The 18,276-nt window shown below is 41.5% G+C and overlaps 1 protein-coding gene across 3 annotated transcripts in view; it reads right to left on the reverse strand.

Annotated features, from left to right (window-relative positions):
• Positions 1 to 18,276, reverse strand: part of MLLT10 (MLLT10 histone lysine methyltransferase DOT1L cofactor) — a 151,788-nt gene that overhangs the window by 86,336 nt on the left and 47,176 nt on the right. For 2 of the 3 annotated variants that reach the window (XM_029078345.1, XM_029078350.1), the window contains exons 6-8: positions 17,003 to 17,106; positions 15,418 to 15,511; positions 13,306 to 13,401 (exon numbers count right to left, since the gene is read on the reverse strand). In XM_029078345.1, coding sequence (XP_028934178.1) covers positions 13,306 to 13,401; positions 15,418 to 15,511; positions 17,003 to 17,106 — 294 coding nt within the window. The remainder of the gene's footprint in view (positions 1 to 13,305; positions 13,402 to 15,417; positions 15,512 to 17,002; positions 17,107 to 18,276) is intronic. The other variant, XM_029078348.1, reaches the window with a different exon arrangement.

Here is an 18,276-nt window from a genome sequence, read left to right on the forward strand (position 1 = left end):
TATGAGCTGCCTCACGAGGAGAGACTTCCATTTCACTTCTCAAATTGAAATCTTTCTTTAGGAAAAAAAAAAATCATTTTCATTTTACAGATTTTTTTTTCCCCTCTGACAAGACTCAAGAGAAAAAGATGGGGGAGAAAATTCAAAGAAATATTGAATTTCTTTTTCACATTATGGTTAGAAACACACATTGAGGTGAACATTTAGGGCCGCCAAGACTTCTTTAATCAAAATGGACTCGAATAATAAGATTTCTCATAGAACTGATGACTTACTCAAGATTAGTTTACCCAGAGCAAGAGGGAAAAAACGAGAAGTTTTTGGTCCAGGAAAGAACTACTTGGTAACACTCTTATATGACTCCTAGATTTTCTTCCCCATCCTTCCTGGATGGCTGCTTTGAAGACACACCTTATTCTAGGAGCTCTACTCTCTGCTGCTCTACTAGTTCTGCTTCTTGACAGGATCATTAGGTGGCAAGTATTTAGTATACCATAAGCACTCATTAAATACTACCAATCGGTTGACAGGGATCAAACGCAGAAGGTTTGAAAACTACCACTGGCTTAGATCAAGGAGTTGAACTCCTGGAAGAGGCAAGAAGTGCCACTTTGGAAACTTCATCTCCCCCATGGCCTGGGATGATGATGGTGGTGGTGGTGGTGTTTATTAAGTGCTTACTATGTGCCAAGCACAGCTCTAAGCGCTGGGAGAGATACAAGGTTATCAGGTTGTCCCAGATGGGGCTCACAGTCTTAACCCTCATTTTACAGATGAGGTAATTGAGGCACAGAGAAGTTAAATGACTGGCCCAAAGTCACACAGCTGATCAGTGGCGGGGCCGAGATTAGAATCTATGACCTCTGATTCCCAAGCCCGGGCTCTTTCCATCAAGCCACGCTGCTTCTCAAACTGTGGTCATGTGCCAGCCTGCCTGGGGTTGCCAAGCATCTCATTTGGCCACTGTGACACTGCCCTAGCTATGACCCCAACCAGCTCATGTCCTTGCAGGCGATCGTGGTGGTTTTGTGGTGGAAGCAGCATGGGCGATTTTGGTGGACACAGTAAGGACTAGTGGAGTCAGAAAAACCAGGTTCTAATCCCAGCTCCACCACTTGTTTGCTGTGTGACCTTAAGCAAGTCACTTCACTTCCCTGTGCCTCAGTTACCTCATCTGTAAAATGGGGATAGAGACTGGGAGTCCTATGTGGGACAGGGACTTTATCCAACCCAATTAGCTTGATTTTACCCCAGCACTTTAGCAAAGTGCCTGGCACACAGTAAGCGCTTAACAAATACCACAATTATTATTATTATTCCAGTCCTGACTCGTTCACTGCACCGCAGCCAGGGTTGCTGAGAGGGAGCAGCAGTGGCCGCACTAGACTGTAAGCTCATTGTGGGCAGAGACTGTGTCTATTATTCTGTTCTATTGGAGTCTCCCAAGTGTTTAGTACAGTGCTCTGCACAAAGTAAGTGTTCAATAACCACAAGTGACTGAAAGCTCGGCCCGCAGAGCAGCAGCTGGCAACGGGGAGGCTCTTTCTGAACGGAGCCTTCAAGGAATCCTCACTCCAAAACAATCTATTCGGTAGTCTGTGCCTTCAAGCCTCTATCTCCTCTGGACCTCTCACCCACAGATTATGGTCCCAATAGTATCATTATCTTTGAAAAGTTAGAACACTATTCTCAGGAGCTTGTAAGGGCTTTAGCTTGGCATTAAGTCTCTGGAATGGCCAGCATCTAGAACTGGGGCTACAGACCGGAATGGGCTTTGAACGAACAGCAGCATTAGGCCTTCTCGGCCTTGACACCTTAGGACACTGGCAAGGCTTTGCCCATGGCTGCGGTTGTGACTTTGACTCTTGACCTGATCAGTGACAGATCAAACACCCTTCTGTTCCTGGAGTATTTAACACCATCCCTGTCTTTTATTTTTTGTTTCATCTTTTTTTTTTACATTTCTGTGGACCATCCCCTGCACATACATACCCTGACTCTTAGATTATGAGCCCTTTTGGGGTCCAAGGGTATGTCTATTTCATGCGTGTACTTTTTTCCAGGTTACTACAGTTCTTTGCTCACAGCAGGCGCTTAATAAATATAATTATTACTGCTGTTACTTCGTCTATCCTTCTAAAGATGGGCAGAGAACGAATATTGCTATAATCATCTATGGACCATTAAAAAAGCCAGTGAATTTTCTGTTTAAAAAATAGGAAATTTGGGCAGGAGGGTGCTCAGAGTTCCTAGTCCTTTAAGACGGCCTATGACCATCTCCTCCTCCTCCTCCTCACTTCCAATAGTGCAGGCAGCCAGAGCAAGTAAAGCACAAACTGGCCAGCTCCGCTTTCAATGTACAAAAACCTCGTCCTGGAAAAATTCACAAGACCAGGAGGAACATCTGAGCCCAATTACTGGACTCAGATTGAACAAAAATGAAAAGAACAACCTCAAAGCACCGTTGGTGGGCTGTGGGAAAAACTGGGTTATGACCCACCCACCTGGCCTTGGCTGACAGGATGGAAGCAGATAAGATGGCAGAGTTAATCGGTAAGCTGAGGGGAGAAAGGGGGACCTCAAGAAAAACTGCTGACTCACCTGCTCCTTGCCACCCAACCCCAAATTATGAAATTGTGTTGAGCCATCGCTTGCTAACTGTATCCCCCTCTCTAGAACTAACAACAGTGGGGGTCTTCAACACTTTGCTAGTGATAAAAACTGTCTTTCCGACCGACAGAGCAAATTGGCATCGCGCTGAGCATGGGGAATGCCTCTCCTGGGAGTAGGGTCAAATTCCTAGGTATAATAACTGCCCCAACAGAGCCAGAGTCTTTTGTCTTCATCCTATGTTGATTATAATCACATCATGCTTTGTACATGTATATCCTTTTTCAAGGAGAAATTTTATAATTACCTTAATTACAACACTGAAGTAAATTTAGAGAGACAGATAATATGCCCGTTTCGCAGGTGCAGAAGCTAAGGTGCAGTGGGAACTTGACTTTTTCCACACAGAAGTCAGATGGAAAATGTTCCCCATTCCCTCCCTCCAACTGAATAACGTCCTCGAGGTGGTGGGTAGCATTCCCATTTCCATGACTTCTCCTTAAGCGTTTCTTTCTCATCTCTGCAAATTATTTTGAGTCCATCTCCCCCAGTAGATTATAAAGTCCTTGTGGGCAGTACAGTGACTGCTCAGTAAATACTTCTTAGGTGACTGACTTGTTCATACTTATTAGACACCAAAGCAGTGTGCAGAAAAACCCCTCTAGTCAGATCTGGTTGAAATATGGCAAGAAAATGACAAGGAAGGAAAGGACAAGAGGGAATGGGACTAGTTTACCTTAATATCCTTGTATCTACCCCAGAGCTTAGTACAGTGCCTGGCACATAGTAAGCACTTAAACACCATGGGAAAAAAATTACTCTTTGGGAAGGCTCCATCTGGGTGCTGCTTCCCTTCTCCATGATAGTCTAACTTGGATATCTGCTAAAAGAAGCTTTCCATGTGATAAAGTTTTTTCATTACTAATACTCTTAATGATAAGAATCGTAATAAGCACAGTTCTAGGAACTGAGGACGATTACACGACAACCAGGTAAGAAACAGTCCCTGTCCCTTTCAGAGCTTGTAACCTAAAAACAGGCATCTAATCCCCATTATATCAAGGAGGTAACTCAGGCACAGAAAAGTTGTGATTTGCCCAAGGTCACGCAGCAAGCAAGTGGCAGAGAGGAGACCAGAACCCAGGTTCTCCGATTCCCCACCAGTATTCAACTAAGCCACACTGGTTCTCTCGGCTCAAGCTTTACTTGGACAAAGATTGCTTATAGGAAGCTAAACTGGGGTTGTTTCAGTTTGTCTTTTTCACTCCTTTTTGCCTAGGAAAAGCATTCGAGTCAGGACACTGTGACCTAGCACAAGGTGAGTGCCTTTTGTAACAAAGGCAATCAAGCTTTGCATTCACCACCTTAACCTTCGATGGCTTTAAATAACATTCCATAAAATTCAGCCTTTGCATCACTCTATTGGTATTTTTTTCAATGGATAAGACCAATTAAATTTTATTATTATAATTATTATTGTGGTATTTGTTAAGTGCATACTATGTGCCAGGAATTGTTCATAAGAGCTGGGGTAGATATAAGATAATCAGGGTGGACACTACCTGTCCCACAAGGGGTGTACAGTCTTCACCCCCATTTTACAGATGAGATACCTGAGGCAAAGAGAAATGAGGAAACATGTCCAAGGTCACTCAGCAAACAACTGACGGTGCTAGGATTAGAACCCACATCCTTATGACTTCCAGGTCCCTACTCTACCCACTAGGCCACACTGAACTCTCAACTTTGGCCATACTCTGCTGGAGAATCTGTTTCAGCCATGGTTACTGGGGCCTTTGTAAAGTCAACAGATCTTGGCCAACATGCACATTCTACATCCTCTTTTCCTCTGTATTTGGGATAGTCCCTTCTTTGTTATTCTTAGTTCTAATTTGGTGTTCCTCAGCTAAGCAGGCCCAACCTTAATCCAAAGCCTGGGCTTCCGAGTCTAATAATATTAGAAATACAACAAAGTCATCCTTATTGTAGCCTATCACTCCATCCTGGATGTGTCCTCCCACATCCAGCCTTTCCCTTTCCAATTCCACAGCCAGACCCTGGTCTTCTCCTCTGTGGGCGACGGCCACCTCTGCATTCCACAGTACAACCAGCTCGGTAAATATTTAATTGTTTTCATCCTTTTGGAGAAGCATAACTTCACAGGAGATCAAACGGTGGTGCATGCCCATTTAGATGAGTTTGAAAGAAAAATTCCGCAACCCCAACTACCTTGTCTTTCTAGGTACTATACAAGTTCCTACTAGCATCAACTATTAAAAATCAGCAGGTTCTAGAAGCCAAGGATATTATCCTTGTGACTACTATAGAGCCTAACTCAATCGTATGCACAAAGGCTCCTCCCTAACCATAATCTAAAAATACAAACACATACTTCTGGTTCATAGGATCCAAGCTATTCCTCACACACCAGCTTCTTAGTCTAAGGGGGGATAAATCCAAACAAATTGGAACATTTGCCGTGGTACTATAAAATGCAACCCTAAAATTAAAACCACAAAGCTGAGCATAAGTCATTTCCTCACCTGTTACCAGTTCAGACATGATTCAAAGGTTTTCACATTTCTGATTCAGAGTTCTGAATATTAATGCAAACCAAAATGAAAAACTATTTAAGCGAAATAGGCGAAGAAATGCACATTTGACTCAGTTACATAAATATCCACTATCATCTCAAACCCCAGAATGTCCACAGTCTCATTACCCTGTGGTCTCTAGTACTAAATCAATGAAATTTGCATTGGAATATCGGCTCTTATCTTAGCTCTAATGTAATTTTCCAGACAATGAGGGACATCCAGTTTATGTAGCAATAATCAGACTCCCAAGTGGATAAACTCAAAAAGCCAAAGATCAAATAATTCATCATGACAAAGCATAGAGATTGATGCTGAAGAAAACTGGGGCCCCAAGTCATTACAACTACTCCAAGAAGTGAAAGAAGCTAAGGAAAACACAGACTCAAGTGGTTTCATGATGACCCAAAATGGCTTATATCACCAGTTGTTGCCTACCCAATTGTCTTAGCTCATTTCAATAATGCTTTGCTCCCTGCTATATACAAAACCTACATGACCCTACTCTTAAATGCCAAGTGCTGCACAAACATAGTGCTTAAATGGAATGTGGCTATTACTTGGAAAATTTAATAATTACTATTACATGCCAGAAGCCCAGTCAAGCAATATATAACTTAATCCCTTATATTTTTCTTTCCTTATCCCAAACTACGACTGGACCTTCATCATTCTTCCCCTATTAAAATGGGGGAAAAAAAAGCAGTTCAAACAAGAAAGCTCTCTTACCTGATTCCTTCATAAGCTATTAAAGCTTTGCAGTCAAAATTCCTAGTTCAACCTCTGAAGTACTCAATGGGCCATCCCGAAGCACTAGAGTTCTCAACACTTACCGATTATGGCCTGATTCCCAAAATAAACCCAGCAACTGACTAGGGATCAGGGTCAGATTCCAAGGTGAATTAATAGCTTCTTAGGCACTAGCTTTCCCAGAATGCTCTGCACTGATCAGAGCTGCCAATCTGTCCCATTCCCCGCCCCACATTTAGCAATTCATGATTTCTGCTGAAAGAAACAAGAAGCCTGGCACGGAAGCCCCAAGGAGCCCCATAACATATTTTTACATCTCATTAACGGCATGCTAGACTCTACACCAATGGACATTCAGATTTTTTTTAATGGTCTCAAGATGCTGCCTTAAAAGCATTTCTCTTTTAACTGAACCCAACCAGAGCTGAGCTCATCCCGCTTGTGGCTTCCTCCACTTCAAGACCCATATCCACTTTCACCAACCCAAGTTACCCCTCTGCAAATTAAAATCTAACCTTCTTTAGGTTAAACTCCCCCATTTCTCCACATAACAAGAGCTCATCACGGATCTCGGAGCCACTTCCTTTACTCCCCTACCACTTAGCTAGTGGGAGCTGCAGCGCCCTGTCCACCTTAGGCTCCAAGGCCTTCCCAAGGTACCTGGGAAAAGTGTGGTCTAGTGTAAGTACAGTCGATCGATCAATTGATCAATCAATTGTATTTACTAAGTGATAGTGATGATGATGGTATTTGTTAAGCGCTTACTATGTGGCAAGCACTTTTCTAAGCACTGGAGCACCGTTCTAAGCGCTGGTGCTTACTGTGTGCAGAGTACTGTAATAATAAAGCTATCATTATTACTAATTATTATGATAACTGGTATTTGTTAAGTATTATCTGTTAAGCATAAGATACATGTAGATAAAAGATAATTGGTCTGAACACAGTCCCTGTCCCAAGTAGCGCTCACAGTCAATCTCTATTTTACAGATGAGGGAACTGAGGCACAGAGAAGTTACATGACTTGCCCGAAGTCACCCAGCAGACAAGGGGCAGAGCCAGGATTAGAACCTAGGTCCTTCTGACTCCCAGGCCCGTGCTCTATCCACTAGGCCACGAAGCTTCTGGTACTGGATTGAACACTTGAAAGAGTACACTACAGCAGAGTTGATAAACACACACTTTAGAACAGTGTCTGGCACCAGTATGCACTTAAAAAATACCATAAACAACAAACACCAACACTCTTCACCGTCACCCTCTTCGGAGACTCCTAGAACAAGTCCCCAGTCCTGGAAAAAATTTACCAGAGTGTTCTTTGCAGACATTACTGTCCTTTTCAAAGACCCGTTAGGGAAGACAGGGAATGCAGCCTATGCTTCTGCACAATGTACAATGTTCTCATTCCTATTTGAAGATGTCTCCTCTGAGAGTGTGCGTGACTGAAGAGGCACCCACAGTTCCAGCCATACTGAGTGTACAAAAAGGCTCCTCCCTGTGGTGTTATCGTGTTGCTACTCGCAGCTGGTACTGCTTTGCATCATCTCTTCACAGGGAGACTGTCTGGCTGAATGTCGGTCACCCGACAAAACCAGTAACCCAATTAAAGATAGGGGTACGCCACCATGTAAGGCACGCCACCATGTACGCCGCCCTGCTCCCTTCTCTGCTGTGCATATGGCTTGCAGGAGCATGATGTCAGGTCAGGACAACTAAACAGGGCTGGGGTAGAGATAGGAATAGAGAGCTTGCGCCTTTGTCTCATATCCCTGAGGTTCACACCAAACCTGTCGGCCACATGAGCAGGTTAGGTAGATTATCAAAGATGATAATCCTCGCTTTCAATTTTCTGAAAGGCTCTCCATCCTCATTAGTTCTGAGAAGGAAGGCCTACATGTCTGGCATCACAAACACAATTTGTGCCCCCCGCCACCCCCCCAACCCCAGTTGGAGGGTAAGCTTCTCTGGGGAAAATAAATTTAAGGTTTTAACACCTACCCTGTAGGCATGCAGCTAGAGCTCCCGATGGTGTACATAACTCAACTTGGACCTTACGTAGTAGTTGGCTGGAGTTGGGAAGAAAGGGGGGAAAAGTCACCTCATTACTTTCACGTCGTGACAGAATCAAGGAATTTCAAGCTTGCTTTGAATGAGTTGGAAGGAAGATAAAGAAAATTTCCTGATATAAAACAGTGCAAAGAGGGAAAAGCTAATGTACGCAGAGATGATCACAGTGTCTTTTTTTTCCAGATATAAAAAAAAAAAGAGAGTCACCTTTGAAAGCAAAAATTCAATTTAGCCCTAAGTGATTTGCCCCAGGTCAAAACAATCAGCGCAGGAACCCAGAATTCCGGACTCCTAATCCTCTTCCTAACCATTAAACTCTGCCACTCTAATATACAATTTACAAAGGTATGAATGCTGCAAAAATATTTAAGGTGCTTAAAAGGGCTTCTTCTGACTTCAGAAATAACATTTAAGCAACAAAAGCAAAAGCCTTGACAAGACGGACTTTAATGACACGTAAAGCTGGGATAACCAGCAGCTAGATTCTTTCACAAATTTTCTCTTTTGTAACGTTCAGCCAAAGTTTCATTTGAGGTCTTAGACAGGCACTATGCTCCTGTTCATTGCTTCTCAATCTTTGATTTTTAAAAATAGATTTAAATCACTTAAAGCATCACATTTTTTTAAAAAAGGCAGTAAACTGGCAGTAAATCTCTGGTTAACCTTTTTTTTTCCTATCCATGTGTTTTTACAAATCTTGGGAACTTCTACACTGAATTAATTTTCAACACATCTCGGCAATAGAGTAGTATAATCAAATGTGCTTTCAGACCTGTTTTAGTAAAACGTTGCATTATATGCCAATATTGCCAATGTGCCTTTCACTCAACTTTTCTTTCCCTTACCTAAGATGGAAGCAATGGACTGACTTAAAAAAGTGTTAACTGAAAAATGTAATGGCAATAATCAGTGATTTTCCACAATCAAGTGGTTCAGATTTCTAAAGTATATATTACTTCTTATGAGATGACAAAACTTTAAAAAAAAAATTGCCTGAAGGCCCTCTTTCATACTACCCACTGAATCAAACCACAGTAGGCTATGGTCATTTATTCAAACTGCACGACTACACTTTATCTTAGAAAAAATTCAAGCTTTTCCAACGACTCACAAGATTTCAGTTAAGTGAAGACAAGACAACCCACTAATGGACTACCATCTGCTAAGCGCTTGGGAGACTACAATACAACAGAATTGGTAGACACAATCCCTGACCCTACAAGGTGAACTGTATCATAGGAGAGAGAGATGCGACTCCCAAAAACCGTGCACTGTAAATTTCTACTCTTAATCCAATATTCAAATCAGCAAAAATCTTTTTATTTAAACCCACCTCATTGTCACCATAATAATAGTTATTATTATTATTGTATTTAAGTGCTTACTATGTGCCAGGCACTGTACTAAGCACTAGGGTGGATACAAGCAAATTGGGTTGGACCCAGTCCCTGCCCATGTGGGGCTCACATCTCAATCCCCATTTTACAGATGAGGTAACTGAGGCACAGAGAGTGAAGTGACTTGCCCCAGGTCACACAACAGACAAGTGGCAGAGCTAGGATTAGAACCCATACCCTTCTGACTCCCAGGCCCGTGCTCTATCCACTACACCATACTGCTTCCATACTCCTATTTGTTAAATAACTCACAATGGAAAATAGATGCAGGAAGGTGCTTTATGGAGAAAAATAGTAATCTAATCCTACCACTTAAATCTTCGCAGGCTTCAGCACTCAAACCTCAAATTAAAACAGATAATTTTCAGGACCTTGTCAGAGCCGGAAGAAAATTTAGAAACATATAAATGACCCCCTGGATTCACGAGATTTGTATACGGCAATATGAGACATGTTACTTTTCCAAAACATGTACGATTTGTGCCAGATCCTTCTCTGTGGAAATGAAACCAGCATATGGGAGGTGATGACAAGCAGGCAACTACAGGTTGCTGCATGCCCAACTGGGGCTACCTAGCACAAAGGCCTGAATCCCAGAGAACTAAGGGAATCTTCCATTCTTCACATGATGAAATCCTGGAATGCACTCTGGAACAGCAGAAAAGGGTGGCCTAAACTTCCTGTTGCTCTAGGGTGGTCCCACTTAAATACCCCTAAAACAAGAAACCTACATAGGTGGAAAAATTACTCCTCCAAGGACAGTTTGGGCCAAGTGTGGATGCAGCCACAACACAAAACCAAAAGTACTTGGGCCAGGCAATCAATCTATATTTGCTGAGTGCTTACTGTGTGTAGCGCACTGTACTAAGCATTTGGAAGCTGCTGGGTCCCCCACCCACTTGGGGGATGGGGTGCTAGATTGGCTACTTGAGCTCCACATTTTTTTCTTGAACATCCTAGCCTCCCCAGGTCTATTCAGTCCCCTCCTTCTGTCACTTCCTTCCTGCCCGTCTTGCTCAGCAACCCCTCTCATCCCTTTCCCGCCATGCTGACTCCCTCAGCTCCCTGCATCCTCCCCACTCCACGTGCCACCGCCTCCCCCCCACAAAATCCTTCCTTGGCCTCTTGGCACCCTCTCATATCAAACCCATCTCCCTCCTACCCTTCCTCTCCAAAATCCTTGAGTTGTCTACATGCACTGTCTCCACTTCTTCCCCACCAACTCGTTCCATGTCCCTCTGCAATCTGGTTTCCGCCCCTCCACTTCATGGAAATGGCCCTCTTTAAGATCCCCAGTGACCTTCTTGCCCAAACCAGTGGCCGTCATTCCATCCTAATTCTTCTCAACCTTTATCACTGGACCCCCTCTTCTCCTGGAAACATGATGTAATTAGGCCTCACTGAAACTGTACTCTTCTAGTTCTCCTCCTATCACTCCTTCTCAGTCTCTTTTGCAGGCTCCTCCTCTGCCTCTCACCCCTCTGTTAGTGGGGGTCCTTCAAGGCTCATTTCTGGGTCCCTTTTTATTCTCCTTCTACACCCTCTCCTTCAGAGAACTCATTTGCCTCAACTACCCAAATCTACCTCTCCAGCCCTGACCCCTCTCCTCCTCTGCGGTCCTACATTTCCTCCTGCCTCCATCACATCTCTTCTTGTATGTACCACTGACACCTGAAACATGTTCAAAACAGAACCCTCATCTTCCCCCAGAATCTGTGTCCTATCCTTTATGTTCATACTACTGTAGACAACACAACTATCCTCCCAATATCAAAGTCTGTAACCTTGGCACTATCCTCAATTCATCTCTCTGTCAACTCCCGCATTCAATTTGTCACGAAACCCTGTTGGTTCTACCTTCATAACAGCTTTAGAATCCCTCTTTTCCTCTCCATCCAAACTGCTAGCATACTGATCCAAGACACCACGAGGCCTTCCCAGACCAAGCCCTTTATTTTTCCTATCCGCTCTCCCCTCTGTATCAACTATGAACTTGAATGGGTATCCCTTAAGCACCGTGAGTCTCTCCCCTGTCCCACAACACTATGTAAATATTCTTACTCCATTTCCCCTATCCCTAATTTATTTCAATGTCTGTCTCTGCCTGGAGATTGTAAAATCCTTGTGAGCAGGTACAGCTTCTACCAACTCTGTTATCCTCTACTTTCTCAAGCACTTACTACAGTGCTCTGCATAGAGTAAATGTTCAATAAATACCATTTATTGACTGATTGATTGGAGGGGACAGTGGAATATAGACATGATCCCTGCTCTCACAAAGCTTACAATCTAGGAGAGACAGACATTAAAATTAACTACAGGAAAAAATATGGATGGACATAAATGCTGAGGGTGTGGGGAGTGGTTTGAATACCTAAGAGTTTAAGGGGTAGGAACTCAAGGGCATGGGTGATGCAGTAGGGAAGTAGGTTAGGAAAAGGAAAGATTAGTCAGGGAAGGCTTCCTGGAGGAAATGAAGTTTTAGGTAGGATTCTGACCAGAAGTTGTGAGAAACCCATTATGAGGAGCCCTACAGAATGAAGTTGCTCTATGAACTGCTGGGACCAGCCTGAGCCTGAATAGGGGAGGCTTTGCATTGTCCCAATTCAGGATACTCAGGATTTCATAAACCTGAAAAGAGTGAGACCATGGGTACCATTCTCTTCATCCAAGCACATAAGATGGGATAATACGTTTCCATCCTACCAATATAAACCTAACAAACCAAGCCAATTCCATATGGAGAAAAAGAGGAATTCACTTATAACTAGTATATTCACTTAAAAAAAGGCAATGGCTCTAAATGTCACTTTGAAAAAGACAAAAGGCCACAAATCCGCTCCAGGTTGAAAGAAGGCTCATAAAACTCAAAATCTCCACTGTGAACATTCAATTTCCCAAACTACAGAAAATTACCTAGACTATAACAGTCCCAAAGGATATGCAAACCTGGGTCCCCAAATACCCTTAATTAATGAAACAGTAGGCAAGTATTATTGATTTCATTAATAATCCATTTTCAGAGAAACTGCCAGATCTTCTCCCCTTCCACATAATGTAAAAATCAAAGAAAATTCCATTTCATCTTTTTTTGAACAGAAAACAAAGGAAGTGGTCCTTTGAATCCTTAAAAGTAATTGTATAGTAGGCCATTATCTATTCTTCTAATTAAGACAATGAAAAACAAATAGCAAATTTGGTAGAAGACAACTAAAGCACTTCCAATTTACAATCATGTGTTCCTTAAACTAAAATCGAAGTATAGTATAAAAAGAGTAAGACAGCTGGGAGACAAATTAGTATTTAGTCATGCTCTTTACATTTTTTGTTAAAAGATTAAAATTCCCATGTGAAAGGCAGGGCACTCTGCCATCCAAGAGAGGGTGTTTGCCAATCTCACTGAAAATATATGCCAACAAGCAAGCATATCTAACTTCAAACAAAGCTCTCTCTAGTATAAAGGCAAAAAGATAGTAAGAGATTTATTTACATTCAAAGCTACAAATTAGTCAACTTGCATCATCAGAATTGCTGAAAGATTTCACCAAATTCCCCTCTAGAAAAACTAACATTATTGTAAATATTCTGTGTAAGAAGTCAAGCACATCTTAAACTGAGCTCACACTTACACCGTTTCCCAATAATGGGGTTTAGGATGGGGAAGAAATAAAGAGGAGGAAGGTAATTTTTTTTAAAACATGCTTCACCCACACATCTGTGATACAATTTCACTGCAAGCTTCTCCGTATGCTATTAAATATTAGTTGAAGTGTTCTGCATTTCAGAAATGTCCATTCTGTCAATCTATCAATAACCGTAAAAATTTTGACTAAAAAGGGCTACTATGTAGATGTGCTACTACACACAGCAACAACAAATCCACTTACTTTTTTCTCTGTCTCATGATGTTTATCCTGAGAGTGGGAGGAAGAATCACTTAAACTTTGATCATATGACCTATTAGATCCCCGTTTGCTCTTTTTCTAAAAAAGAAAACATATACGTATATGTATATGTATATAAAAATAAAATCCATTCAAAGGCATAAACCATTTAAACTGAGGTTTAATTAATGCCTTACATCAGGTAAATACCACCCTCCTTTTTGAAAATTATGCTACTTGGACAGAATTCAAGATTGCTAATCAAAATCTAAGAAACCTGCTCCAAACTTGACATTTTTAAATGCCATATTTTAAAGCATTTAAAACCAAAGTTTTAGAAGATGATACGAAAATATATTTGTGGTTTTAAAACTCGCTCATACCTAGGTTTTGCCTTCTGATTTTTAAGTCTCAACCCTACAAGATGATCACCTTGAAGAGGGATGCCAAATGCACTGAACTTAATAAAATCCAAGGCAAAGTGCATTTGGGAAATTATAGGAGGCTCCATGGTGAATCATGTAGCCTTTCAACTTCATGATTTTACTTCATGAAAACTTCATGCAATTTTCTACTAACCCCGAACTTGTACTAGAGTCTTTATTAACCTACCACAGCATAAAAGGAAAAGGAATTAATGTCAGGACTCATTATTTACAGGTCATGAACAATTTCTGTTAAGTCACTTAAGCCACACCTGTATCATGAGTATGCAATTTCACGATAAAGTTGATGAATTGACTAGTTTTAGGTAATCAAAATTTGATTCTGAAGTAACTTTAGTTTGACATAACCAAGATGTTCTGTATTTTGAAATGAAAGGCTTTTGGATTTATGAAATGGGCTGATCATGAACCAGAAATTAAAAACACACCACTTGCAACTGTAAATCAATAGAGTTGTTCCACAGACAGAAAACCAAAATATTCTAGATGACTCATATGATCAAACGCACTTCAAGCTTTCTGTTCCATATTTGTCTTCAAAAGTTCAAATCTCCTTCACTGCTTCCATTACTATATCAGATCTACAATTCCCATTTTCGGGAAGATTATCCAAGCAAAGAGGTTTTTGCCCTAATAAAATTTCCCGAGTTTTTTCTACCTCCCAAAAAAAGTTTTAAAAAAGCAATTTTGCCTTTATCGGCAAGGGAACGTGTCTACCAACTCTGTTTCAGGGCACTCCCCCAAACGCTTAGTACAGTGCTTTGCACATGGTAGGTGCTCAATAAATATGATTGATTGACTGATGGATTACTTGCTGACACTACAATGTATGCTATTTTGACATATTTAGACCATAAAAAGATAACATCTGAATCATACAGCTTCGATCATGCATACACTCATGCTCAATTGAAATTAATGAACTGAAGCTAAAGAGAAGTGTGAGCCACTCAGTCCTCTTGGCATAACAGAGAAAACAAGAATTAGTTGGTAGCCTCAACTGGAAGAATTAAAAGGCAAGTTGGCAACTGAGCAGAAAATGAGGGTTATGAGAGTTCTGAAACACAAAGCTTGATAGTCTAACACTGCGGCACAGAGGAAACAATGGTCATGAAAAGGAAGGTGCAAGAAGGTACTGACTGGCTGAACAAATAAAATTGCTTAAACACTGATGCTAACGGAGATGGAGAGCACAGACAAATGGACCCCAGAGATCACCACCAAACCTCATTCTCCCCCCCTCCCCCAAAGCCACTGAACGGAGCACTACAAGTTTCACCTCCTTTCCCACTAGTAAACCAGCTTAATGAGTGGCAAACGCAGAAAAGGGGAGAGATGAGGGGAATGATAATCCACGGACTGGATAATCACCCTTGAATACCATGGGGCTGTGAAGCATGGCTAGTAAAATCAGATGCCGAACTCTCACAGATTTTCTCTACTTTTTTCTTCTACCAAATATATACCTTAAATGAATCAATACACAACATTTTCTAGTATTGCTCACCTCCCATATTACTGAATTTTAAATTTCGTCATTTTTGTTTCAATAATCCTTACTCTGGAAAAACACCCGCCTCTATCTTGCTTTTTTAAGAAGAAGTTTTCCAATCTACTCTCCCATTTATATAGCTCAATGTATTATAGTGAATTCAAGATAAATTCTTACCAGTTTACTAAAATGGTATTTGCAATAGCCACAGTACTGGACATTATCTGCACCATTACCTTCTTCTTCACAAAGAAGTCCTGCAAACTGAGCGCTGAAAATAAAAACCAAATACGCAATATCAATAAAAACTGTCATTCCATACCGATATCGCCACAATTCTAATGAAGACAAAAACTACTTAAAGGTGAGTATATAACCTGCCATCCATTAGTAAACCAAGCATTTTTTTACTATCAGCAGGTACAATTTAGATACTCATTTGGCTGACATTTTAGGTTTTTTCCCAAGAATAGATTTTATTTAGATCAATTTTCCCCCAAAAGTTTTAAATGTTCACCATGTTTAATGAGGCTTAAAATTAAGCCCCACCCTGACCTAAACCCCAGAAGCAGCTTCAGTTTAAACCTTCACCCTCAAACCATTATTGCTGGCCTTCCGCCCATGAAGCTTTGCCAGCGTCCCAGCAGCTACCACTGGTAGAGGGAAAGAGGGAGAGCAAGAGAGAGAGAGAGAGAATGTGAGTGTGCACACGTGTGAGTGTGTTTTGGGGGGAGGGGGAATGAAAGCAGACTTTTCCCCTCTGTTCCTAGTGATCTCATTACAAAGATTTTTTTGAAAGAGCATTTCAAAAACTGAATCGTGCCTTCCCTCCACACTGGTAACTACGCAATTAAGTGTTATGATGAGAAACCTGTGTATCCAAAGACAGTTCAAATTCTGTTAATTCAGGCAAAAATAATTGGTGTGAGGCAGGCAGTCAGAACCTGAGGTAATCAAAATGCCTTTGTAAATTGACGGGGGGAGGGGGGGGGGGGGGGCGCCTCAATCCTACAGCTCCTACTCAAGTGGATGACACCTCATTCTTGCCTCATCTTGCACACTAACATTCCAACTGCTGAGTGACAGGAGACTAGAGTTTCTTGTGTTGATTTTTAAAGTTGATTAAAATGTGTTCTATTGTTTCCATGTTTCACACTTTTGTTTAGGCACACACTGGGGTGCATGGGGCTTTACTGCAGATCACGTTGAGATAAAAGGCAGCCACCTCCATGTAGGAATCTAGTTACAAGGCACCTGGGACATGGCCATGGGAGGGGAGGTTAAAATAGCTTGTCCTTTTTGATAAGGCACTTGAAGAAACGAGCTAAAGAAGCTTCCAAGAGAAGCAGTGAGGCCTAGTGGAAAAACTCTGGGCCTGGAAATCAGGGAACAGGGGGCTAAGCCCAGCTCCACCATGTCATGTTCAATCACTCCATTGTATTTACTGAGTGCTCACTATGCAAAGCATCTTGTGGGACCTAACTACCTGTATCTACCTACCCCCAGTACTAAGTACAGTGCTTGACACATAGTAAGCATTTAACCATACCAATTAACCATAATTGCTATTATACCACAAGCATGAGCAGACCATGGGCAAGTGTGCAATCTAAAAACATCATCCCACTAACTGACATCTCTTTTCTGTTAGGCCAGGAACACAAAATTAACCACCTCTACCACCTGTTTTCTCTTTACACCATGGATTCCCCAGTTTGAAGCTTTAAACAATTCTACTTACATAAAAGTTGCACATACTTACCATGTCACATGGAAAGCCTGTCGACACCCATGTTTGTTACACGTCATGCATGCACCAGTGGCTGCTTTGCTTTCTCTTCCTTGTTCATCACAAATATAGCATGTCTTTAAAGAAAAAAAGTGCTTCAAATATACAGATTTATTTACCCTAATATGCTAAATCATTATTCAAGAACAAAGCTTGTCATCTGGTTAATTTCATTTGACTGAGTAGCTGACAGATGACTTCAAACCTAACTGCTTGGGGCCTCACCATAACCGTTTCTAAGCTCAAATTAAATTGGTCTGGAAGGCTGCAATATTGTAAAATCAGACCAATCACAGAACGAGTTCTAAACTATGGAACATCATGAGGCAATGCATTAGTGATTTTCCCTTTATAATCTACAGGGGACTTAAGTTATGTATCTTGGCAGGGTAAGGGAGTGGAAGAAGAGGGTGAAAAAGCAATCACGAGCCAAGTGGAGAAAAGAAATGAATATTCAATATCGACTCTGTACCTCTTTTCCCAGTGCTTGATGCTGGAACAGGGCTGGGTACCTGAGAGCAAAGCACCTGCTTATTTGAATTTTCATGTTCTGGTTATCCTATCTCCTAATTTCCTATTCCTTCCATTTTCTTTTCCTTGCATCCTCCCGGACATAACTCCTGCCAGAGCCTTGCATGGATTAGCACAGCAACAAAGTTCTGCAGCAGCTGCTCCATTTTTGATTTCCCTAATATAACTCACATACTCCATATCAAGTGTTGTCACTTGGTATTGCCTATAAGTACCCCAAAATGTACATCTTTCCAGTTCAATTGCTCACAAAAGTTTTATAATATTAACAGTGCAAAATGGGTCAATTTAGCCATTCATTCAATCGGCATTCTGGCACCTTAGAATGGTGCTCAGGGCTTAAAATGGTGCTTGGCACAGAGTAAGAGCCTAACAAATATCATGATAGTAGTAATAATCAACTAAACTAAATGAATCAATCAATCGTATTTTTTGAGCCCTTAGTATCAGCAGAGCACTATACTAAGCCCTTGGGAGAGTACACTTTAACAAAATTAAATCAAGTACTTCCACTACCATGATGCCATTCAGGCCAGGTGCAATATAGTTAGTTGCTGATCATTCAAATGCAGTCCTAATCAGTTAGGTAATTTCTTACTACACTTCTATTAAGTCCGATGGGTCACCGTCATCATGAGACACTATCATGAAAAGCTACAGTAGAAATCACCCACCTATTTACCCCTTCTGTTCCTCCTCTCTCCCACCCAAATCGT

This window comes from Ornithorhynchus anatinus, chromosome 13 (genome assembly GCF_004115215.2).
Source record: "Ornithorhynchus anatinus isolate Pmale09 chromosome 13, mOrnAna1.pri.v4, whole genome shotgun sequence".
NCBI classification, from domain to species: Eukaryota; Metazoa; Chordata; class Mammalia; order Monotremata; family Ornithorhynchidae; genus Ornithorhynchus; species Ornithorhynchus anatinus.